General features: G+C 41.2%; 1 protein-coding gene across 1 annotated transcript in view; it reads right to left on the reverse strand.

The window, feature by feature from the left end:
• CDYL2 (chromodomain Y like 2) overlaps nucleotides 1–25,520 on the reverse strand; it is a 61,300-nt gene that overhangs the window by 33,577 nt on the left and 2,203 nt on the right. Inside the window, exon 2 of the mRNA XM_077309766.1 lies at nucleotides 6,536–7,130. Within this exon, the coding sequence (XP_077165881.1) occupies nucleotides 6,536–7,130 (595 nt within the window). The remainder of the gene's footprint in view (nucleotides 1–6,535; nucleotides 7,131–25,520) is intronic.

Genomic DNA, 25,520 nt, shown 5'->3' on the forward strand with positions numbered 1-25,520 from the left:
TCTCTAAGCAACCAGGGCTTACACCTTGGGAATGTAATTACCACAATTGAAGAAATCCTCTAAAACCCAGGTGTACCTGGAGTTAGGTGGTGGCTGCTTATATGAAAACGTTACTAAGGACACACAAGGCTAGATTTGTTAGGCACCTTGGGAACTTTCTGAGACAAGGCAAACCTATACAAAAGGAACTAGTCTGCTGGCACCTTTTACATATTGCCAGAGCAGTTTTTAAACTACACCAGGGAGAGGGGGAGCCACTGGGAACTGGGAGTCCTCTTGTTTGAAGAAGAGTTGGTTCTTATATGTTGTTTTTCTCTACCAGGAGTCTTAAAGTGGCTTACAATCCCCTTCCCTTTCTTTTCCCCACAACAGACACCCTGTGAGGGAGGTGAGGCTGAGAGAGCCCTGATATTACTGCTTGGTTAGAACCGTATTATCAGGGCTGTGACTGGCCCAAGGTAACCCAGCTGGCGGCATGTGGAGGAGTGGGGAATCAAACCCAGATCACCAGATTAGAAGTCGGTGCTTCTAACCACTACGCCAAGCTTGGGACAAGTCAGATGCCAGGTATTCAAGGATAATTTAAATACACTAGGTATCTCAGAAACACGGTGGAATGAGGAAGATCTATGGACAGGGATGGATTGGTTCGGTGTCGTGTTGTGTTATCCATCAAAGAGAGCAAAGAATCAAATAAGTTAGAAAGCCTTAGGGGAATTAACTCTGCAACAGAAGCAATATGGGTGGAAATACTGGGCCCTAAGAATCACTTCAAGAGCCTCTTGTGGCGCAGAGTGGTAAGGCAGCAGTCATGCAGTCTGAAAGCTCTGCCCATGAGGCTAGGAGTTCAATCTCAGCAGTTGGCTCAAGGTTGACTCAGCCTTCCATCCTTCTGAGGTCGGTAAAATGAGTACCCAGCTTGCTGGGGGGTAAACGGTAATGACTGGGGAAGGCACTGGCAAACCACCCCGTATTGAGTCTGCCATGAAAACGCTGGAGGGCGTCACCCCAAGGGTCAGACATGACCCAGTGCTTGCACAGGGGATACCTTTACCTTTAAGAATCACTTCAAAGTGAAGTGTGTATTATTGCACATCCGATCAAACCCTTGAGACTGATCTTGAAATAGAGAAGGAAATAAGGGGGGTGAAGCCGATAATGTTATTATATTGGGAGACTTCAACCACATTCACATTGACTGGGTAAATATGTGCTTGAGTCATGTTGTAGAAACGAGATTCCTACGCACCATAAATGGACTGTGAACTGGAACAGCTGATCACAGAGCCAATCAGAAGGGAAGTGATCATGAAGTGGGTTTGGTGTTTTCAAGACCTGATGAGAGACGTACAGGTTGTTACACTAGTTGGGAACCGTGACGACAATGCTGTTAAGAGCATTCAGGTCAATGGAACATTACCCTTAAAGTCAAAAATGGTAATGTTTGATTTCTAAAGAGGGAGCTTTACAAAAATGATGGGTATAGAAAAAAGAAAGCTGAAGGGGAAACACTAGAGAGTCGGATCCCTAGAGAATGCTTGGAAGCTATTGTGGAATTCACTGCCAGAGGACATAGAGATGGCCACAGGAATAAACAGCTTTAGAAGGGAATTAGATTCATGAATGATGGCTGTCAGTGGCCAACAGCCATGGTGACTGAGGGGAACCTCCATATTCAGAGGCATTAACCTCTAAATCCCAGAGCCTTTGTCCGGGAAAACAGTCGAAACAGTGCACTTCTAAATACAATTAGACCTGTCTAGGGCAAAGTTCATGCATTTGAAATGTAGCTTCGGAGGATATTTTTATGGATACCATAGATAGCCCAAAAGACAAATAAGTGGGTTCTAGATCAAATACAGTCTAAACTCCCTAGAAGCAAAAACGAACAGACTGAGGCTATAGCACTTTGGTCACTGGAAAAGTTGAAGGCAGAAGAAAAAAAGGAAGACGCAACATGATTGATTGGCCCTCAGTTTGCAAGGCCTGAGCAAGGCTGTTAATGCTAGGACAGTTGTGGAGGTCATTAATTCATAGGGCTGCCTGAAAACTGAAGCAACTTGGCACACACAAAAGCCCATCGAAGTCAGCGGACTAAGAAGGGTGCAACTTTGTTTAGGGCTACGCTGTGACTCTACTAACTAATCCAGAGAGAGGCAAGCCAATATGCAAATATACCAGTAAATTAAATGGTTTTAAATTGAAATGCTTAAATCGGAACAGGGAAGAGCCGGGAAGAGAACTGAGAGCTGCAGTGGCCATTACAAGACTGCTGCTTTGTGCGAGTGCTAAAAGAGTGAAAAGAAACCTGGCGAAGGGTTAGGCGTCGAAAATGAGAGCCTGCGAAAGAACACATCACTGTGTTATCCCTTCCTCCAATAGTGTGCTCAATCCTGATCTCATAATCTCCGAAAGGATATAGCAGGAAGAGAAAGGACTGAGAAAAAGATCAGCAAAAATATTGGGAAGCTGCCATAGACTTCCATATTAGGTGAACATGAAGATCCTGAGATTGCTTGGCTCTGAGAGGAGATGAATGGGATATAGAATACTCCTTGTCCCCTGCACATACAAGGTTATAAGCAAATATAGAAACTAATCTAAAAAAAATAGTACCTCCCTATTCACGTTCAATTAATTTGTTGGCATGCTTATGGATACAATACAGAGATTCCAGTGATGGGAGAGAAGGTGGCTATCAAGGAGTCCCAATAACTACTTACTGACAGATGACACACCAAAACAGAGTGGAATTGCTGTTGTGAAAGACATCAGTGTTCCAAGCAACTTGGAAGAAAGCCTCAGAAAAACCGTGGCAAATATCTAGGTTTGCTCGATGACCCCTTTGACACAAGGGCAATAGAGCAAAGTCCAATGACCCATGTACCATCAGAAGATCAATGGCTTGCTAAGGGGCTGGATTTGGCTCAGGAGACACAAGTAGCTGACATCAGTAGTTGAGTCAACTTTTCTGTTGTCTTCACCAATAAAGACAAAAGAAGATAGATAATAAACAAAACCAGGGGTAGTCAACCTGTGGTCCTCCAGATGTTCATGGGCAACAATTCCCATGAGTCCTGAACAAAACAACCTAGAAATGCAGGGGGGAAATCCAATGATGAACACATGAAGCTGCTTTCTAGTGGATCAGACCATTAGGTCTTTCATATCACCTACTACCTGATCCTTTTAGCTTAAACCTTAGACTTTCTGTGTGCAAAGCCAACGCTCTGCCACTGAGCTACAGACCCTCCTCTACCGCTTCAGGTGGTACTCCAAATTACCTGGAAGAAAATAAGCTCCTAATAATTCTTAATGGTGTCTACTTATCAGGAGTTCTTTCTTTTGTAATCACTAGACTGCTGGACCTCATTGGGTCTTCTGCTGGTTTCCTGATTGAGACCCCTACCATTTTGCCATTGTAAAAACTTGTGAAAAAATGATTTTATTTTGGTGGGCATGTGGTGTTTTCTACTCCCTGAATCTGTAGTATTCTTTTGATTCTATTGCTCACAGCCGATTGTATGGTTGACTGCCACGTTTTATCTCTGTGGTTTTTTTTCACAGCCATTTGTAAGACTGGGGCTCCCAGCATTAACTAAACTGACCTCATCTTTTGTTAGTGATTCTGGGTATTCATTCTGTGAAGTGGAACAAGTTCTCAGATCTGCAATCCATGGTTGTAGAAGATAGGTATTTAAAAAAGAAAAGATCTTTATATGATGGCATATTGGAGGGATGGGTGGAATGCCAGAATAACCAGGGTGTGTGGGGAATGGCGGGCAAAGGTTTTTTATGGGACTAAAGGGCTTCTCAGAGATCCTGTACAGCAGAAGAAATAACAGAAGCGACCAGTTGCCAGGAATCTCAGTGCAAACCATGCACAGATTTATGGCACTGCACTAAAACATTCACACAGGATGCCCGTGCCTATATTACTTATTGTGAAACTTCATGCCTCACTTCCTAATCAAGTACTTTCAGCAACTAGTATGAGGCCTAAAGAACATGAATGGATTATTAGTCCCCATGTTGTTTACCTGTGACATTAAATTGCATATTTTCACTTATGCAAAAAGGCTTTCTAAATAATGGATCATTGTTAATTTCTAACTCTGAATATTGAAGTCATGTGGCTCTTGAAGGTAGCTCACCACTGGCCTACATTTTTCTATACCATGCTGTATTCTGATGTAGGCTCACCAGCCCTGGTTTGAGAAGCTCCTCAAGGTTTGGGAGTGGAGCCCAGAGAGGGCAGGGTGTGGGGAGGGGAGAAACCCCAGGTATTATAGAATCTACCTTCCAAAGCAGCCATTTTCTCCCGTGGAACACATTTTTCTTTGTGTTTTGGGAGCGGGGGCGAGCTGTATTACCAAACACGGCAACTCATCTGGAACATGTAATAGTCAAGGGGATACTGTAAGTTTCGATCATCGTTTTAAAAGATAAAAACATTTTTTTTTAATCTCCAAAATGATACAATAGGAAGATTCTAATTCTGGAATTAGAATGAAGTCAGATCTATGCAACAAAATAAATTGTATAATTGTATAAAATGATACAGAGTCGTGGAGCAGAAGGAGGTGGCTCCAGTAAAACTTAAAGGACTTTTTTGGGGGTTGGGGCATAATTTCTATAACATTTTAGAAACCGGATCTGAGATCTTAATCTTATAACTTGATTGCTGGATCACCATTTCAGGTCTTGGGGGTGGGGGATAAGATCACCCTGTTTTTAGTTCTAATGAAGCTCAGACCCACTTAAGAGAGTCTTGAAGCTCTGAGAAGGGGCTAGATAACAGCCACAGAGGCACCTATTGTTATTCCACATTTCCAACTGAACCCCCCACCCCCGCTGTTGACAAAGACCGTTTCTGCACTGGAGGTTTCATGCCAGGTTGCAGGCTGGAGATTTAGTCATGGCAGGTTGCCCCACCTCTTCCTGCACCTACACGGGGAAGCATTTAGCCTGGTGTGCCTCATCTGCCCCCGATTTGTGCTCCTGCACGGGAGCTGGGGCAGTGAAGTTCCCAGTGCGTAAATGGTCAAAGAGAGGAAATTCTCTTTGGCTACAAAAAGGCTAGGTTGGCGATCATGCGACCAATATGGAGAAAAGCTGTAGTAAGAAGGGGAATTAGTCTAAGTGATACAAGCTGGCTGGATCCAGCTCCAGGAAGTCTCTCAATCAAAATCTTCAAGTGGTTTGCAAGGCCATGGCATTTTGAAAGTACAATCTATATATGGTCAATATTTTTCGTATTGTCAATTAGCCTAATGCCCATTTGTGTCTTTGAGGTGCTAACTCCAACACAATAACTTTTGTTGGGATACAATTTGCATTCTGGTGTCTGAAACGGAAGCTGAAGTACACAAGAATCCATTTGCTTGCTTTGTATTGTCCATTTGAGCTCCACTACTCAGTGTTTCAAGGAGTTGGCAAGAAATTGGGGGATGAAAGGATGATATGCAGCTAAATGGCAAAGAATTAGCACTGACATAGTATTTTCAGTGTTCAAAGGGCTTCAAGCACAAATATCTTCTTGGAAGCCTTACAACAGCTCTTTAACATAGGCCAGTATTATTAACATGGTCCTGTTACAGTTGAAAGACTAATTAGGCTGCTGTCCTAAGAACATTTTCGTGGGAATACGCTCCATTGAATAAAATAGGACATACTTCAGAGTAGACCTGTTTTGGATTACCCTTTAACATGAATTCCTAAGTGGAATTATACCAACATCTGGAGGCTTAGATAGGTGTAACTCTGTTTCATCTTGTAGCTACCGAGTGGCACAGTTATCCTCATGTGGGAAGACTGGATGGAGTATTGTGACCTTCTCAACTGCCAAATAAGCACTCCAACATTACATGCACATAACCTTCCCATGTGCAGTCACCAGTATAAACATGCAGTAGTTGATAGCTTTATAGCGCCAAACAGCTCAGCACACTGCAGCATAATTCTGCAAAGGAAATAAGTAAGGTACCAAAACTATTGTTCGTGCCACTCTTATTTACTCAATAATAACAATAACAAAAGAGACTCTTGTGGAGCAGGGTGGTAAGGCAGCCGACATGCTGTCTGAAGCTCTGACCACGAGGCTGGGAGTTCAATCTGAGCAGCCGGCTCAAGGTTGACTCAGCCTTCCGTCCTTCCAAGGTCGGTAAAATGAGTACCCAGCTTGCTGGGGGGTAAAACGGTAATGACTGGGGAAGGGAATGGCAAACCACCCTGTATTGAGTCTTCCATGAAAACACTGGAGGGCGTCACCCCAAGGGTCAGACATGACTCGGTGCTTGCACAGGGGATACCTTTACCTAACAATAACAATAATAAATCATTTAAAATCTCCACTCCAGAAGACAGTGTTATTTGCAACAGCAAGACTCCTACAAAGATATATCTGTATTCCTCAAGAACTTGGCTAGATCTCAAACTGAAGAACACCATCTACCAGTCAAATATCTGTCTGTGACAATTCATAACAATAATAATCACAATAATAAATAAAGTCACAGTGCTGAAAATCACATACCGATTCCATTCATGACAGGCGTCTCGTTATTTACATCCAGAATGCTAGGCAGGTCATGGTCCCCTTCGTGTTCATTTAAATCCACGTTTGGCTTTTGGGAACCATTGCCAAAATGTCTAGAATCCTTCTCATAATTGGTATCCCCATTCTGTAGGCCGTTGTGAGTTTTTTTCAAGGGCATAATCTGTAAACCGCTCGGAGTAGTCCGGTAAGACACCGTTTTTGCTGCTCTGTCTCCCGTAGATGCTGGCTTGGCTGTGTAACTCTTTTTTGGCTTTGGGAAAGCTGAGGCCATTCGCTTCTTTTTATGGGACAAACCTTTGCTCTTCCCCGTGTCAGTAGGTCTGTGTGGGATTTTGTCCAGGGGCGAGCCTCGGCTCTCTCGTAGAAATTTGGGTGTGACGGCTTGCTTCCCGTGCTTCGTTCGCTTTTCTCTCGTGACGTGCAGGCCGTTGAATTCGTCGATAAATTCCTCACAGTGCAACAAGTGATGCTCTGGTTCCCAAGTGTCCTCGTTGCTTCCGTAGCCTTTCCATCGTATCAGATATTCCCATTTCCCCTTTTTGTTCTTCCTCTTGTCTACAATCCTTTCAACCTAAGAGCGAGCGGGGAAGAAAGCAACCAAAAAAGCACCACAGTAAGTTGCCACAGGGAAAAAATAATTCAGTGATGGAAACACAGATGGGCTGGGTTCAGAGATAACGTGAAACAATGCTTTGCTTTAACTACACTTAGGATGTGGAACTAGGGCTTGCCCCAACCAAGTCTGGTTTCAGCGCTTTCCTACCTCCCCTATAGAGACTTGGCTGGCTTTGCTGTAGGGTTGCCAACTTTCAGGTGGTATCTAGAGATCTCCTGGAATTACAAATGCTCTCCATGTGACAGAGATCAGTTTCCCAGGAGAAAATGGATGCCTCGTAGGGTGAACTCTATGGAATTGCATCCCACTGAGGTTCCTGTCCTCCTCAGCTGCCACTGCAAATCTGCAGGAATTCAACAACCCGGAACTGGCAACCCTACCCCGCCCCAGTCTCCTGCTGTTGGCTCGGAGGCCTGGTAACTCTATGAGGAAACAAGCAAAACATCACATGACACCATCATTAAGGACTAATTGCTGTTAATAAACCAAGTTCAAACCACGGTTTCCAGTTGGTGTACCTGAACTGATCATAGTTAGTACATTTGGCATTTGGCCAATCATTATAACCACGGTTAGTGGAATTAAATTATAGTTTTGCATCACGCAGCAGTTTGAAGATCCCAGAGCTTTTCAGAGCTTGGAAGCTAAACAAGATCAGCCTTGATTGGTTCATGGAGACCACCAAAGAAATCCAGGATTGCTATGCAGAGAGAGGCAATGGCCAACCACCTTTGAATGTCTCTTGCCTTGAGAATCCCATGAATAGTTCCTATGAATCAGTTAAGATATGACAGCACTGTTAAAAGGGGTTCATTAGCATTATGTCAAATGAATCACTGTTTGATAATCAGTTGCCAGGACTGTGTCTAGGTACTTAGTTATCAAATATCCTCCTCCAATTTGGTCAGTTATCAAAATTCAGCACTCTGATTTTTTAAAAATACAAACTTTCCTAGGCTCAGGGTTTTAAAAAAGAGATTAAAGCAGAAAATTACGGCTGCCATAACATCCGCAGAGTGTAGTTAGACTAGTGTCGAACTAGGATGTGGGAGACCCAGGTTCCAACCCTACTCTGTCATGAATGCTTGTGGGGTGACCTTGGGTTCTTGGCTTAACATACTTCACAGAGTTGCTATGAGAACAGGACAGAGAAGGTAAGAATGATGTAAGCCACTTTTGGTTCCCAGTGGGAAGAAAAATGGTGCATAAATGATGTATAAATAAAATAAAGGAATAACAACTATTATATATGTAAGAATAGCAAGCAAAATAAAAGTTGTTTAGGGCTGTCAGGAGACCAAGGTGTTATAAAACTCAGACCGATTCAGCACGGTGGCTGCTGTGTTGGGGGAATGTTTTCGGCGGTGGACGCCGTCTGTCCTGGATTTCTGCCTCCACACGAGGAAAGGTTCTGCGATGGGAGAGGGGGTGGTGGCAGGGGGGTTATTTCAGGAAGGTGGGATTCTGTGGTTACCTTCCTGAAAATAACAAAATATGCCCCAGTTGGCTCCGTGATGCCGCAAAGCCATAAGCAGGGGAGGAGCTGGGCCTAGAAGGCCCAACTCTTCCCCATCCACATGGGCCTGCACCTGGATACGCCCTCATGGCCCTCAAAGCAGACTGGCCCTCACATAGAAATATCCACGTTCCCTTGTTGTGGGGAATAGAGGGCCTAAAACACGGCAGGCTTGGGACAAGGCTGGGCTGGCACTGATGTCATTTGGAAGCTGGGATTAGCCCTGCTGCCGTACAAGTGCCAGCCCAGTTTTTTTCACCCATGCAGAATTGGTCTCGGTGGCCCAGAATGAATCTCTTTCTTTCGGCCTAAATTACCACATGGGTTTTGTGAGTATAAAATGAAGGCGAGGTGAACTATCTGTTACATGGCACACTGAGTTCTTCAAAGGAAGGAAAGGATCAAAATACACTATAAAACCACAATAAATCTAAACTAGCAATAAAACCAGACAACTAAGTAAGGCAATCAAAATTACCAGCAAAGAAAAGAAAAGTGGTATGGAGAAAGTGGCTAGTGAGAACCTCTCTCATAATATGGAAGTACTTGGAAGTACCCAATGAAGCTGATGAGGGGGTAGATTAGGACAGACTAAAGAAAATACTCCACTCCTCAAGGAATTCTCTGTAACCTGAAGTAGCAGTGGCAGTTAACTTGGAAGTAGCACCAAGTCACAGCAGACTTATGGCAAACCCATATGGTTTTCAAGGCAAGAGAAGATGAACAGAGTTGGTTTGACACTGCCTGTCTCAGGGTAGCCTGGGTCATTCAGGTGAGGGCACCAGTTAACTTTAGATGGGTTTAAAATGAATAAGACATACTCTGTATAATACACCTTGAGACAATAAATAATGTTAAATAAATACCAGTGGAAGGTATTAACAGTGCTGGCTATATAAAATCTCCATATTCAAAGTCTGAAGACCCACTACTTGTAGGCCTTCCAAGAGCATGTGATGGGCCACTGTGAGAAATATGATTGTGGACTGGATGGACATTGACCATTTTCAGCAGGACTTATCTTATATTCTTAGGCAACTCCCAGGGCATTCAAGAGGATTAAATATGATAAAACCCACATGCCAACTGGCCATCTAGATGTTCCCACTTCACCTTTTTTTGCCTTCCACTTTGATATCGTATTACACATAATGACCGTGTCTGTCGAAGGATGCTACAGTTAATTTACATGGATAAAGAGATGGCAGCCCTTGGCAAGTTAATTTTGTATGCTGATTGCGACCCCATTTTGTATGCTGATTGCTGTGCACCTCCCGCACCCCCACCGTTGCTGGAGGACTATTTTTTACCATGAAAACAATGCTGCTGCAATATATGGTTCTGCTGTCTCCGTTTGAATGAATTTAAATAATGAATGTACTGAAGCCAATATTAAAAGAAACCCAATTAAATGCTTTAATTTTGAGGAAAATGGGAAACAAGATAATCAACATAAAAAGCAGCAAATGGTTGGCCAGTTCACTGGCTTTTTGCAGTTGAGAAATCTGTCATCTGAGCCTCCTCCTAGAATGGCAAGCACAGCCATTATTCTAGACCAGGGGTAGTCAACCTGTGGTCCTCCAGATGTCCATAGACTACAATTCCCATGAGCCTTTACCAGCAAACGCTGGCAGGGGCTTATGGGAATTGTAGTCCATGGACATCTGGAGGACCACAGGTTGACTACCCCTGTTCTAGACAAGAGCATCCATTGAACTCTTTCTCTGTCTGACCCATCTGCTAGTCTTCAACTGATCCGTCATTGTGATCACACCCTGTAATATATTTGGACATTATGTTGAATGGGAAGTCCTTCCATCTCTTGTACACTATGAAACATAATCTTATATATCTGTATCTATCTCCTTTGCTTCTCCTTCCTGCACCAGTGTTCACTTGCTTGCATCCATGGTAAAGTGACCAGTCCCACTTTTGGAGGGACATCTGGGAGCACCTGGCAAATTGTACTTATGTTGAAATTAAAAATATATATATTACAGTACTATTTTTGCATTCTATGCATTCTATGAAACTTTTTGTTGCTCCATATAGACCAAATTTTTAATCATGAACCCCCCTCGGTCAATGGTGTCCCGCTTTACCAATGTTGAAATTTGGTCACCTTAATCCATGGTCATGAACAACTTCTGTGAGAAGCGTCAGATCAGTGTGTCAGTGAAGTATATATAGAGATCTTTGTCTAAATCCAGTACAATTCAGAGAAAGAAAATCTTCTATATTCAAGGACAGTTTCAGTTAAAGTAAATACTTACAAAAATACTGATGGACAATCAAGCTGTTTGAGTAATTCAATCAAAAAGAGTACAAATAAAACATGTTGATAATTCTTTTTACGTTTCTAATGATGGTGTAGGTGGCCTCATAAGACCTTCCTTGATTTCCAAAACTGCACATTTTTCTTGAATCTGCAGACCTGGTCACAAAATTTATCCACCTGGTAGGTAGCTGGATGATTTTTATCAGACAAGATAGATCAGTGTGTTTTTTGTCAGTCAACACAGCAGACTTCATAAACCCCACTTCAGATTAATAATGGTAGCATACTTGGTGCTCTGACCTGGATAGTCCAGGCTAGCCTGATTTTGTCTGATATCATAAATTAAAAAGAGTTGGCCATGGTCAGTATTTTGTTGAGAGACCACCAAGGAATACCTGGGTTGTGACACAAGGCAAACCACCTCTCAGCATCTCTTGCCTTGAAAAACCCATGGGGTCAACATAAGTCATCTGTGAGTAGTTGGCACTCATCATGTGGACAAATGAGAAATTTCCCAAACCAAATACCACCATGGCTTCATTAAGCTGTGGAATTTCTCAGGCTGGCAAAAGCCCTCTCTTTCCCTCCTTTCCTTGCATATGGCTTAGATATTTCCAAGAAATTATCGTTTGTTTTGATCACCAAACTGGGTGAAGCTGTAATTTATTTTCTTGACTATGTACCATAGTTTCATCCAGTTGGGAATCCTAGTTTGGAGGTAAGAGAATAAACTCAACAAATTCAGATGTCCTTACAGTCTGTTCTGTAGGAATAAGTAAGTCCTTGAAGGACCAATATTTGAAGGACCATCACTCCCAGGATGAGCCTGTGTGGCAGTTTCTGTCAGCACAGTAGGTTGGCTCTGTGCTTATAAGGGTGTCTCCTGAAGCTGCCTGTTCATGGGTTTTTTCCATGGCTACCCCAGGTCTGTGGCAGTCTTCCAGTGAAATGAATGCCTCATCTTTACTATTCTTTTGTAAGTGGTGGAAGGTGGATCTTAGACGCTTCATGGTTTTGTATTTTGCTGGCATTTGGGGATTTAATAAAGGATGTTATTTCTTAGCTTCTTCTGGTTGTTTTTTCTAGTTTTGATGTTCACTGTAGTGATCTAAATGGTTTTATTTTTATTACATGCCTTTGGTCCCAGTTATTTGGAAGAAAGGTAATGATATAGATTTCTTTTAGTATATGTCCTCAATATCTGAGAACCACATGAGTTGGGAAGGAAGGATGGGGGAATGGAACAGACTACAACACCTCTGGGGGGTTATTCTCATAATGATTTGTCCGCAATGTCTGAATTTAATTTCTTGCAATAGTGTGAGGAGAAAAAAAAATTCCTGTGATTTTCCCTATCACAAACAATGCTATAAATTACTTCCGAGACAGGGCTTTAAGATTGCAGAATTCCATTTATGTCCATGGAGGAATTCCTCCTTTACAATGGCCAATCGTATATCTTGTCTTGTTTATAAAGTACATGATCAGGAGTCACAATTTCTTTTCAAAGACTTTGCTTCTGAGACTTCAGAGAAAAAGCTTCACTCGTCCCTGTTAATACAGGCTTTATCACACAGCCACGTAAGTAAAGAAAGCTGACAAAACTATCACTGAACCATTTTGGAAAAAAAAATTAATATTCTGGAAGTCTCACTTATTTATTCTTTGCTCACCTTGTGGGAATAAGGAGACTCCATTTATTAATGAGGCTTAAACTTGCAAATCTCTTTTCAGAGTCCTTGTTGAAAGAAAGCTACTAAGGCATGAAAGGTTAAGATTTTGATTTAACAGAGCATTATGCATGCACCGTTATTTACTACTTATTTATTTTACTGCTGATACTGCCGCTGCCAGAGGGCTACGTTTGATCATGAGATCATCGGTAAACAATTCTCAGCAGGTAGGGCTACACCACATTTGCATCTCTTGAGTCACTGGAAAGAGTCCAAATATAGTTGCTAGTTGGCTCAGGGCTTATTTATTTTATTATTTATTTATCCATGCCTGGAAGATTAAACAGATTGGAGGTGGAGACCTGACCTCTTGACTTTAAATTTGGAACCTTCCTAAACATGTAGGCTTCCTCAACAGAAACCGCACAGTATCTGTATTATGCTTCCACTGGCTTTTGAGGCATCATTCAAGCCAGGTAGAACACAGTTGCCTGTAACATTTTGACTAATAGCAGCAAATGAAAGGCAGGGAGGAGAAGGAGATGCTTCCAATAAATGAATAGGTGGCACAGTATCTAAATTTCCTTCCTGCACTTGTCAAGTGATTTGTGGGCTAATTATTCCATAAAAACTCATAAGGAAAATTTAAGGGTTTCAATCAAGAAGAATATATACTTTAGAGTAATCATTTATTTAGAAAGCTGCCTAACGAAGTAATTCACAAAGCACTGGCTGCGAAAGAATGATTAATGAACTGCTGTAGAGAAGTTACAACAATTAAAACATTCAACGATGGAGGAAGATGCCCATGGCATCTCTGGATGATTCCCTGCCCTCCAATCCGTCTGCTGAGAGACGGTGTTTCTGACATATCTCTTCATCAAGAATGTCTAGATCATTTATGTACTCCATGTGAAAAAAATAACTGGATTACACAACCCCTGAGAAGGCTGCCATTACCTTCTTCCAATCAGATTCAGTGGTGGGAAAATAAATCAGTTACATCTCTGTAAGAGTAAAACACCTGGTTCTGATTCCCAAAGCAGTGATCCTAGGCTATTTAGAAGAGGATGGAAAAAGTTGTACAGATAAGTTGTTGAACTGCCTTTTTTGGAAATTGGATGATGTTGTATCTAGTCCCATTTCAACCTATAGTTACAGTTAGAACAGACTTCAGTGGTAGAATGAAATGACAGCGCATCCCATTTTATTCTCTTGGACATCTTGATAATTATTTTCAACCATGCTAACCTTATGCAAGTCTGAGATGGTTCAATAAAAAATTCTACCCTGTTCAAAGACTCTTTAATGACCCCAAACTTCCAAATATGGAACCGATGGTTGGTAAGTCAACAGCAATATCCTTGCTTTAATGAATGCTGGATGAGTCCTAGACTTTTTCTTTGCTGTCTCAACTGTTTCTATTACTTTCCATCTTTAAAAAAAATGTCCTGGAATGTTTCAGACACAAATTGTATGCTGTGTGCCTTTTCCCATTTCATCTTCAGATGATGTCATCTGACTTTGCTTTGGGCTGGCTGAAGGTAAAACAAGCAACAGAGGGTGATGTAGGAAAGTAAAAAAATTCCCAGGACCTGGGAAATCCAAGAATCATTTAGATTAGCCAGAAGTTGCCAAGACATAGAAGTGGGGCACATACTTCAAGAACAGGTTGTGGAAGTGATCAGCAGCTAGTAGAAAAGTCACATGACCATGATATTAGAACGAGGCTAGCCTGTAATGCTGGGATCACAGGAATTATTATTATTATTATTATTATTATTATTATTATTATTATTATTATTAATTAGAATCACCAAGTAATCTTGCAGACTATGGTCTGAACCCAATAGCAGAGCCATTAAGTCGCACTCCAAGTTGCCAGCTACATAAAATATGTTTCAAAACACATCTCCATTTGTATTTTATTGTTTCCACTTGAATTATTACTGAACATTACTCACATTTTTTTCTTGTATACTGTGCGTTGCTTTCAGAGCACAAAAATCCCTCCCAACTAGTCATCATTCCAATACAAGGCTTATTGGCAGAAGAATGAATAAGCAGAGGTTTCGGAGCTTAGTCTTGACAACTTTGTCACCTGTACTTAAGAATGTTTATTCATTTGAACATATCTTTAATCCAAAGAGAAGCTGAAATTGTACATGCTTACCATTTTCTGCAGCAAGCATACGTTGATACCTCACAGAATTCTAATTTGTTTACTTAATTAATTGATTAATTAAAACTGTACTGTATCTTAGCAAGCTCAGAGCGGTCAGGACTACATTAAAGCAGCAGGGTAACACAATAATGTAACTGTACAATGGTCTCTTAGAAGAGGGACCCCAAACTTGTTGAGTCTGTGTACACTTTTGGAATTTTGGAACAAAATAGTGGGCACCACTACAAAGTGGCTGCTATGGGGTGCAGGGGCCAATCCTAAAATATTGGGTGGTTCTAAGCCAAGTATTTTCCAGTAATGAATGGGTACCCAGTTCTGACATATCTTTTGAAGCATCTCCTTCTCCAGTGTCTATCTCAATCCCAGAAAACATTTGGCTTACTAATGGGTAATGGAAGGGGGGGTGGTCATGAGATAGTGTCTTATTTCCATTATTTTGTTGAGTTCTGTGTTTAAGGATATGTCTTCATCACTGTGCCAAAATCACATTCTTGATTTAATCCATATCCCTTTGAATACTGTCAGAGTTTTCTTGCTTTTTTATTTGTTATTATTATTTCACCTATGTGTGTTAGTATGTGTTTGTGTGCATGTGTGAAGTGCCTTCAGATGGCTTCTAATGGTGACCCTATGAATGATTGACCATCAAAATGCCCTATCATTAGCACCCTTGTTAAACCCTTGTTAAACTGATGGCTGTGACTTCCTTTATTGAGTACATTTATCTCATGTTGGGTCTTCCTCTTGTTGGAATACGCAAGATCTGCAATGTGCAAGAACATAACATGTAAGTAGAGAGAGAGACACTGAGATGGGAAACCTGCATTATAGCATCAGGGGAAATATCATTTTCCCCATTCAGTGGCACAAGATCTTCTGCCAGAGGACTCCTTCCCATACAAATTCTTGCCTTGGGCAAAGTGTGGTGGAGTTGCACACGTTTCCAATGAAGAAAGTCTGCAATGTCAGCATCAGTGGGTTCTACCATGCATTCTGTACATTCAATATGTTCTCCCATGTAATGAGACAGTGTGACTCTACCCATTTCCCCCCAATATGTGATAACACAGCAGAGAATCCACTAGTGCTTGTCAATATGGAAAACAGCTGCTTGTCAGTTTTCAAAAAAAAGAGAGAGGTTTGTCAACATTGGATTTCCCCCCTTTACCTATCTTCGTTTCTGTTCCCTTGCATAATAATGAATGGGAGCAGGATTTGGCATAGCCCCTATCCAAGGAGACATGAAACAGTATAAATATATTGCTAGCAGATTGCTACTCTCCAATTAACACAACTAAGTACAGAGGAATAAATCCGGGGCTGTCCTTTAATGATGGCAATATTACAAGTGGTGTGGGATGTCAGAAACAAGATGAAAATGTACCAACCTCTTCTGTAATGCAAAAAAAAAGTTATCCCAATACCGTTATTAATCACCACTTTCTTCCTGTAGGAAACTCCTCTTTAATGTACGTCAAACAAACACAGGTGGGAACAATTCTACTGCTCCACAAATGTTTTCATGTGTTGAAAAGGCTGGATACTTGGATAATTTTTCTGCACTTTTCACAATGAAGAATAATTCATTCTTGAGTCAAAACTGTTGACACTACCAAGGCGTTTATGTGAAATATTCCCCCCCAAGACACACAAATATACTGAGACAGAGGGTGAGAGACCAATATAATATATAGAGCCAGGGATACACCACACTGCTGGGAGGCTAATGAATTGACAAAAGAACTATTTTTCCTAGGCATGATTAGCCATCACAGTAACTCCTTTGATTAAAGAGAATAGCTGATTTTTTATGACATTTGAATATTACAATTGTTTGGAGTAGGACATGCCCGACCATTAGCTAATTATATATTCGATCCATTTCTACGATCCCTGTGATTGTTTCCCAATGTTTATTTTTGTATGAAGAAACTCTTATTTTCAAGGGTTAATAGTTGGGGTTAATGGGCAATAGATACAGGGCAGACCGATCTTCAAAAACACACATTTAATCCATGGAGTTCACTTCGGCAAAATGGCCCCTAGCGTTGCCGTCTTTGAAAACTGAGTCAGGAAGGGCAGTTTTAATGGTTTCGTGCTCTGTTTATGCATTTGTGAAGTTTTATTTATTTACTTAGAATATTTCTATGCTACCCCTTCAGAGTCCTGCTGGAGGTGATTGGCAATTGCAATAATAAAGAACAATATAAAACAAATATCCAGTAAAAACAAGCCATTGGACATAAACAGCATGAAAACTATTCACAACAGACTCCAGACCAGAAACAGACCATTAAAATAATCTAGTAAGATAAAACCACTAATTACAAAAATGGGAAGAAGAAGAAGGAGAAGGAGGAGGAGGAGGAGGAAGAGGAGGAGAAGAAGGAGAAGAAGAAGAATTGGTTCTTATATGCTACTTTTCTCCACCAGGAGTTTCAAAGTGGTTTATAATTGCATTCCCTTTCCTCTCTCCACAACAGACACCCTGTGAGGAAGATGAGGCTGAGAGAACCCTGATATCACTGCTCAGTCAGAACAGCTTCATCAATGCTGTGGTGAGCCCAAGGCCATCCAGCTGGCTGCATGTGGTAGAGCAGGGAATCAAACCCAACTCACCAGATTAGAAGTCGGTGCTCCTAACCACTACACCAAACTGGCTCTTATAGCATAAGGCAGCCTTTCTCAACTTTCTGACCATTGAGAACCCCCTGAAACATTCTTCAGGCTTCCAGAAACCCCAGAAGTGGCACGATTGTGAAGAATATGGTTGAAAAGCATAGCTGTGGCCCCTCCCTTTCCCACCCTCTCCAGGCCCATCATTGGCCATTTTGGGAGAGGGGAATGAGTTGATATGACCATATGTGGTCAGATCACCTGATAAATGTTTAACAAACTTTTAAAATATATTAAAAATTAATTAACTCCCAGGGCCATCAAGAAACTGCAGGGTTTCACAAATCCCTGGTTGAGATAGCGTGGCCTAAGGGCATACATTCATGCTGCTTTAACTGCAAGGGTACTTTCTGTATTACCACAGCACAACAGGGGATGGGAAGTCCACAACAGGAACTTCATGTCATTAGCTTCACAGGAAGCAACCATATTACTGTTATTGTTATTAATTACATTTATGACCTCTCTTTCCCCATAAGCTCAGGGTGGCTTACAATGGATTAAAGTCCATAAATAAGACATTAAATTAAGTTTTAAAATAGTAAAATTAATAATTCAGTGTAAACTAAGCAGGTCATTTTCCCGCCTCCTCCTTCTCCCAAGTAAAAAGAGGGAGTTTTTCTTCCAGTGGCAATTTGTTAGATGGGTTGTAAGCAGCACTATAGGTTATTTCTAGGCCTCAACCATAGGCTTGATGGAACAGCTCTGCCTCGCAATCCCTGCGGAACTTTTAAAGGTACTGCAGTGCCCTGATTCTTAATTTCCCTCAGTTACAGAGGAGCACACAGCCACCAAAGTAATATAAGGCCTGGCCCTCACCCTAAAAGTGTCATAGGCTATATTAGGCTATTTCTGCAGTGGTGTTTTCCTTCATTTTCACAGGGCATTCCCATAGGAGTTTTCTTCCTTCTGCGTTTCACCCTGCTTTCCAAGCAGATATGCGTCAGTTTCCCCTTCTTCTGCATTGATTTTCTTCCCTTCAGCATTCAGTTTGCATTCCATTTGCTGTTTTTCTGGGGTTTTTTAATATTGCTTTTACAGTAATTCAAAGGTATAAAGATTCCATCAGAGTTTTTGTCCATGCTCTTTTCTCACCCCTGGATGGCCATTCCTCCATTCCTATACCACCCACATTGAGCATAGTTCTCCCACTCGGTACCTACTCCTCCCATCAATGGAGTACCATCTCAAATTGACTCAGGTAATAAAATATTTCTAGTCCATATATTATCTTCTCAATTACATGTGGGTGTTTCTGTGTGATCCTTGCATAACTATAAACATCTGGGCAATAATAGGCTGACAAAGGAGGTTAGATTAATGCAGATAATTCATACCACTGTTCCTGTACCATTTCCCCTTGCAAAATACATATTATTTGTGCATCAAATATCAAATTAGCACCGCCCTATCCATGCCATATATTTTATACTATATAAATTGCATTAAAATCTGTGGACCTTATGTATACAATTCAAACAAATATACAAATCCAAGAGCAAAAATAAGAGGACCATAACCATTATTGGTATTATAATATATATATATATACTAGTATAAAAAGAAAGAAAATATAAAATACTGTCTCTTTCCAAGTGTGACTTGTAACAGGCAAGGACCCCAGATGGTGTAATGCATCTCAGTAAAACAAATGGAATCATTGCCACTGACTGCCAGATCATCTGCTCTCGAGGAGATGGGTGAGATTCAAGAGTTCTTGGATTGGGAAGGCTTTTGATATTGCCACAAATTGGTGTGATATATGAATGTAGGTGTTCCAACAAACTGCTTTGTTTCTTGCTCACAATCTGCAGTCCTAAGCCACAGATGAAGCCTGGTTTAGAATCCCTGTTTGTGAATCTGAAATGGTTGAAGCACCCAACTGAATCAACAGAAGGTAGAGGACTGGTCAATCATAGAATCAAATATAGGTTGTGGACTCAGCTTGCTCACTGCTGGGGAGTGATCTGGGACTACAACTGGATACCCAGGTAGTATGCAGCACCTTCTACTGGCTTCTATGGGTGCTTATCTGCAAACTTCCACCTGACTGGTGCCATCTGACCTGTTTGATGGCTTTGCAGGGCACATGGTTCACCACTGTGTGAAAAAGGGCTTGAACCAACAGGGTTCTTCTTAAGTTCTTATGAGGAAACACACAAAATTGAGTGTTTCAGACTCATTCATGTCATGCCAAACCATACTTCGTCTCTGGATAAATAACTGATTTGCTTGTGATGCATTCCCAGAAAGCTCATCCACTTAGCAGGCCAGCATTAGAAAACGGGTCTCTTCCAACTAATTCACCACATGCTTATGTTCATCCCTGCACAATCCAGCCAATTAAAACCAAAATCTCTCACTTTTGATATCCCAGGAATACTTTGCTTTGACTTCTTAATTCCTATTTAAAGCCTGGCAGTTAGATCTTAAAGCACCTCTATTCGCCAAGGTCCTATTTCACTTTAATAGGACTTTTGTTGATGAAGGGTTTTTAGGGTTGAGCTGTTCATTATTGGTACGTGCTAGAATTGAACACAGTGTGGAAAACACATAAGGACAGATCCCCAGTCAACAGCAAGAGCGTTAATGAGTGTCAATAAACAGTGCTGAAAATTTACTACTGAGGAGTACATTACTAATTCTGTTTGTCATTAAAGCCACGCAGGACTTTGTATCAACATACTTAACAGTTGCCAGAACTGTAAAATGAAACTTGAAATAAAATCGTTGCTTTTAGATAGGGTGATTCCTACTCCATTTATTTGTTTAAATATCCATTCATTGCCTATTTATCCTCTCTTTTTTCGTGGTATATATGGTGCCTTATTTTATTGTCCTGATTACGATAACAGGAACACAGGAATATCCTTCAGGATCCCCATGGAACTGATCTCAGCCACTTGTGAAGGAATTCAATGGGTTGTATTCCATATATATTCAACTTGACCCTACAGGTCCTAACTGCATCAGCTCCAAGAGTGATTTTAAACAACCACCACTACATTTTTTCCCTAAATTTCACCAGAAGGCAGATGGCCTCCTGCTACAATTAATTCTTTGTTAAGTTTACCAAACTGTGAGGCATGCTAGGATGAAAGACTCTGATGGCTCAAGGTTACCAACTGTGTTTCAGAGAAGAGCAGGCTTGGAAGCCCAATATACTGACTCCCAGTCCAGCATTCTAACCAGTACATCATAATGCCACCATCAAAGCCCATTCTGCCCTTGGAAAGTCCAGAGCAGCTCCCAATTGCCTCCTTTTGAAGGCATGTTCAAATCCATGTCCACAAAGCTTCAACAGTATTACGTCATCAAATTTTGCCTGACCACTTACAGTCCCCAATTTGTGTGAGAGATTGAACTCCCATTCAGGCCAATGAAGCCACTTAAATGTCATTGGTACTCTTTGATTCTTTTTTTTTCTCTCCATTACACTGGAAATGATCCATCCCAATCAAAATATTTTCAATCCCTCTCTTTACAGCAAAGGTGTGGAGCGTATCTTTAAAGACTTTCCACTGTAATAGGTGCGATTTAAAATTGTCTAATAACAATGTAGAATTCACAGACATTGTTTGTGATGTGGCCCTCTAGACTATGAAAAGTGAGCGAGTGGGATGAGTCCAATTCATGGAGGGCTTCAACGCCCGTTAGCCATGATGGTTAAATGGAACATTTGTGAACAAAGGGAGTTATGCCTCTGGATATTATTAGTGGGGTGCATGGGGGAAACAAAAGAGTAGGCTTTGGACTTAACCTTGGAACTGGATTTTGATGCCTGGACTTGAAATTGCTCAACAAATGCCTAGCTAGCAGGACAACATCTCTCCCTTCAAATCTCTCTTCCCCTTAAAATACACCTTTCCTATGAAGCCCTTTGCTCAACCCCTTGGTCTCCATTTTAAGCCCGAGAATGTACAACTGAAGTAGATACAGATGACCTTTAATGGCATAAAGCAACTGGAGAAATGTGCCTTCTGTAACAATGATCATCAGTGATGATGATGCAGAGAATGGTTTCATCTCATTATACATAACTAATCAGATGTGGCTATATCCTGGTGTTAATGAACGAAAACAAAGCCAGTTGAGACACATGGGCAATCCCCACCAACCAAGGTCCATAGAGTGAAGGGCGTTATCTAATCAGATTTATCTGTGTGGTGATAGTAAAGGATGAAAACAGTACAGTGAGGAAGTCACTTATTAACTCTGCCAAAAATGTTTCCCTAGAAAGATCAGTGAATGATTTTGGATCCCAAACAAGCTAGCCATGTTGTGTTTTGTGATAAGGACTCTTCAGTTAATAACTTTGGAAATTTGTTAACTGAGAGATCTTAATTAAGCACTGACATTACATTTTTCTGCTCTAGAATTTACACCTCCTTGTCAGCCCTTCCAAAAGGTTGATGGCTAGATTTCTCAGATGTAGACATATTTCTGGTTCCTTCAGGTCCTTCTAAGCTCCTTCTGTAGTGTAAATGACAAATAACTCACCACCTTTCAAGAAGTGTGGCAGACCATATTTCAAGCCTACATCACTGGAAGACATTTTTATACTGAAACACACATCGGGAAGATATAAAACATTGTGACTAGTTTGATTGTCACTTGACATCTTTGAACATACCAGTGCGTTCTATTTGATTTAACGTATTTTTCATTTTAATGTACCAAATTTACAAAACATAAACACCATTCCTCTGTTTCAAAGATTAAAAACATAAGACATCTATCCTCCCACACTACGAACGACTGACCCACAGATTTCATGAGAAGAGTTAAGCCCATCCTTCATGTTTTCCTGTTTAAATGAACATATTTTAAATGGGTTTGGTTTTACCTGTGACATTTGCATCCAGAAATCCTTATCCATGATTCCTCTATATATTTGTGAAACAGCCTGGGGGGGTGGAACGTGTCCGGCTGTCCAAGTTGTAATTGGCCCTGCCCCTGCAACTCCCGCCCTCTGTCCCTAGCCTCTTTGCTCTCAGATGCACCTCATTGCCTGGAGCTAGCAACAGGTAAAGGGAGAGGGCCCTGGGCAAAGGGTCGTGGTAGAGGGCTTGCTAACGAGAGTCTCCTGGCCTGCTAAACAGGACCTACTAACAAGGGCCTCCCGGCCTGCTGACTGCCTGCTAAGGAGCTCTGTCCCCGCTCTGCTAACGAGCTGGCCAGCCCCCACCTGCCCCACTTGATCCGGCTGCGAGCTGCGGCCCAAAGCCACCTTAAGCTGCCTACCCAGGGGCCAGGGGAGGGGACCCTTTCAAGGCCCATTCTTAGGAACGGGCTTTGAAGCTAATATGTTCCATAAGATAAAGATTATCTTACTTACCAACAACAACTGACTTTAACTGTCACCTTGTAATATCTTTGCCAAATAGATACTAAATATGCAACACTTGAAGACAGAAAATAAAACTGTTTAGGGCTAATCCTGATCCTATTTTAGCAATGCAAAGATGAAATCCTGGTGTCTAACCTTGTTTAATTTTCTTTTTCCCCCCTCATGCAGAAGTATGGGAAAGGTTAAGATATTGTCATCACAATGGTCCATCATATCCCATTTAGCCAGAACTATTGATCACCGAGACCATAATAGTGTCTTGCAACCATTCCCGATAGCTCCATCGGCAAAACTAATTATCATTATAATCTCAGCACATCGCCAGTACTAAGCGGTGTAATGGGAGGACATTATCAATACATTCTCTAGTCTAGTGCATCATATTAAAGTAAAAATATTCTCCTAATTAATAGTATTAAATGTTGTTTTCAACATGTCCAAGTAAGATACTAGCTCTGTTACATTTTTATGCAACTTTCTTTCAGGGAGCTCAGAGACACGATTTCCCCTCTGCCATTTTATCCTTACAGCCATTCTATGAGGTTGGTTAAGCCGAGAGGGTGTAATTAGCCTGGTATCACCTAGTGAGATTCCTGGCTGAGTGGGGATTTGAACCCATGATTCCACAGTCTTAGCCAAGGATCCTAACTACTGCACCATACTGGCTCTTTGTAATTTTTTTTCTGGGACTCTCATACTTGCAAGAATGCCTCTACTCATATATGCAACAAGGCAGCTCCAATCATCAGCCCAGAGATTATTAATAATTCCTACACTCAAGTAATTGAAAACAGTTTCGGCATAGGCTGCCTTAGTAGCCACTCTTGTGCTATTGGAACGGGCTTCCTGAAGAGACAACAGAGGTTCCAACCTTGCAATGATTTGGCGGCTTTCTAAAAATGGAGCTTTCCCACCAAGTTTTGGATAGCTCACAAGTGGTGGTTGTGGTCTGTCTCTTTTTATTTGTAGTCCTGTCACTAGAGATTGTTGCCGGTTTCATTTATGCAAACCTCTTGCAGTCCCGTTAATTGGTAGCAAATGGGGTATTCATATATTTTAAATAAAAATGAAACAGCTACAAAAAAAATTCATTCTTCTCAGCTTAAGAAAGCAATTTTGGTCCAAGGGTTTTTTGTTGTTGTTGTGTGTGTTTGCGTTTTGGAATATATGTGTCGTTGGCTCTTGGCCCTCACTTGGATGGCCCATGATAGCTCAATTGTGTCAAATCTCGGAAATTAGGCCAGATCAGCCCTGATTAGTATTTGGATGGGAAATGACCAAGGAAGTCCAAATAGCAAATCATGTCTCTTCATCTTTTGTCTTGAAGACACAACAGGGTCAATGACCATAACTCATCTGACACTTGATGGTGTTTTCCACCACCCATTGGTTAGTCAGATGAACCAGTTGTTCAATCAAGGTCCCAAGCCAGGAGAAATGAAGAATATTTTTGAACCTTATAACCAAAAGGTTCCTCCTCCTTATAGCATAGGAACTCTTTATGGTTATTAACTCAAATCTGTAAACAAAAGCTATACTTAAGTTTTGGTGTCAAAGTGATAGACGACCACCATGTAACAGCTTAAAACATATGCTTCAGTCATATTTGCTGACAAATGTAAGACAAACACATTTTCACTCTAATGGATGTAAATATTTTCCAGTCAGCATATTACTTAAAGCTGCTGAAAGCAGAAGGGCAAAAGCTGTAGGGTTGAATCTGCAATTGTCTACCCAACCACCAAAAAAGTCCTTAAGTGATCAGAATACTTCTGCGTGTGGAAGAATGTTTTCAATGAATGGAATAATTCCTTCGTCAATAGGGAGGGGCTCTTTGGATCCAACTCCACTATTTTGATCCAACCTCATAGTGTTATGTCGAAGATTCCTCTAGCAATACAGGTGGCTTAACTGCGTAGAGAACGATGACTTTAATGATTATATTTGCCCTTGCCATTGCATTTACTCACAGAAATTCCACTTGGAACTCAATGGATATTCAATACAGCATAAGATTGATCAGTAATTCTACCTCCTCAGCCCCATCTGAAAATACCCACATTACAGGATGTGTTTCGATGTCCATATGAACACAATACCAACTTAGTCTAGAACCCACCAAGCCATACATGCCATGAAACAATGTAAATTTTTCCATCAAAGAAAATAACTTGATGAGCTGCAAAAGGAATCCCCAACCAAATGCATCAAATGCAGCATCCATCACTGCAGGAAGCATAACTATGGTGAAGTTGGAGAAGAAAGAAAGATGACTCCATGACTAACTACAAACTCAGTGTTACTCAAGCCACTTAAGCAACAAGTTTCAAGTGAAGATGAATCCATTCTGAACTAACTTCTGGTCATCTAAAGTTGCTGCAAGATATTCAGTTTGTTCAAGAAGAAATACAGAGTGGCACCAACAATCATTTAAATGTTCATTGTTCTCCAAGGGTATATCAATAAACTGCACAAGAAAGAGCCTGAGCGTTCTTCCATACGTTGACTTCTTAGCTTTTTAATCCACCACGGAAGACCAACAAGACAACTCTACACTACTGAGAAATCTGTTCTGCTCTATGGAAAACAGAAAGAGCCAAATCCATGTTATGTTTTAGCTCATTTTTCCTTCAAAAAGCTCTTAGTACTCCTTATAAGAATCTATGG

Source organism: Paroedura picta, chromosome 14 (assembly GCF_049243985.1).
Source record: "Paroedura picta isolate Pp20150507F chromosome 14, Ppicta_v3.0, whole genome shotgun sequence".
Taxonomy (NCBI): Eukaryota; Metazoa; Chordata; class Lepidosauria; order Squamata; family Gekkonidae; genus Paroedura; species Paroedura picta.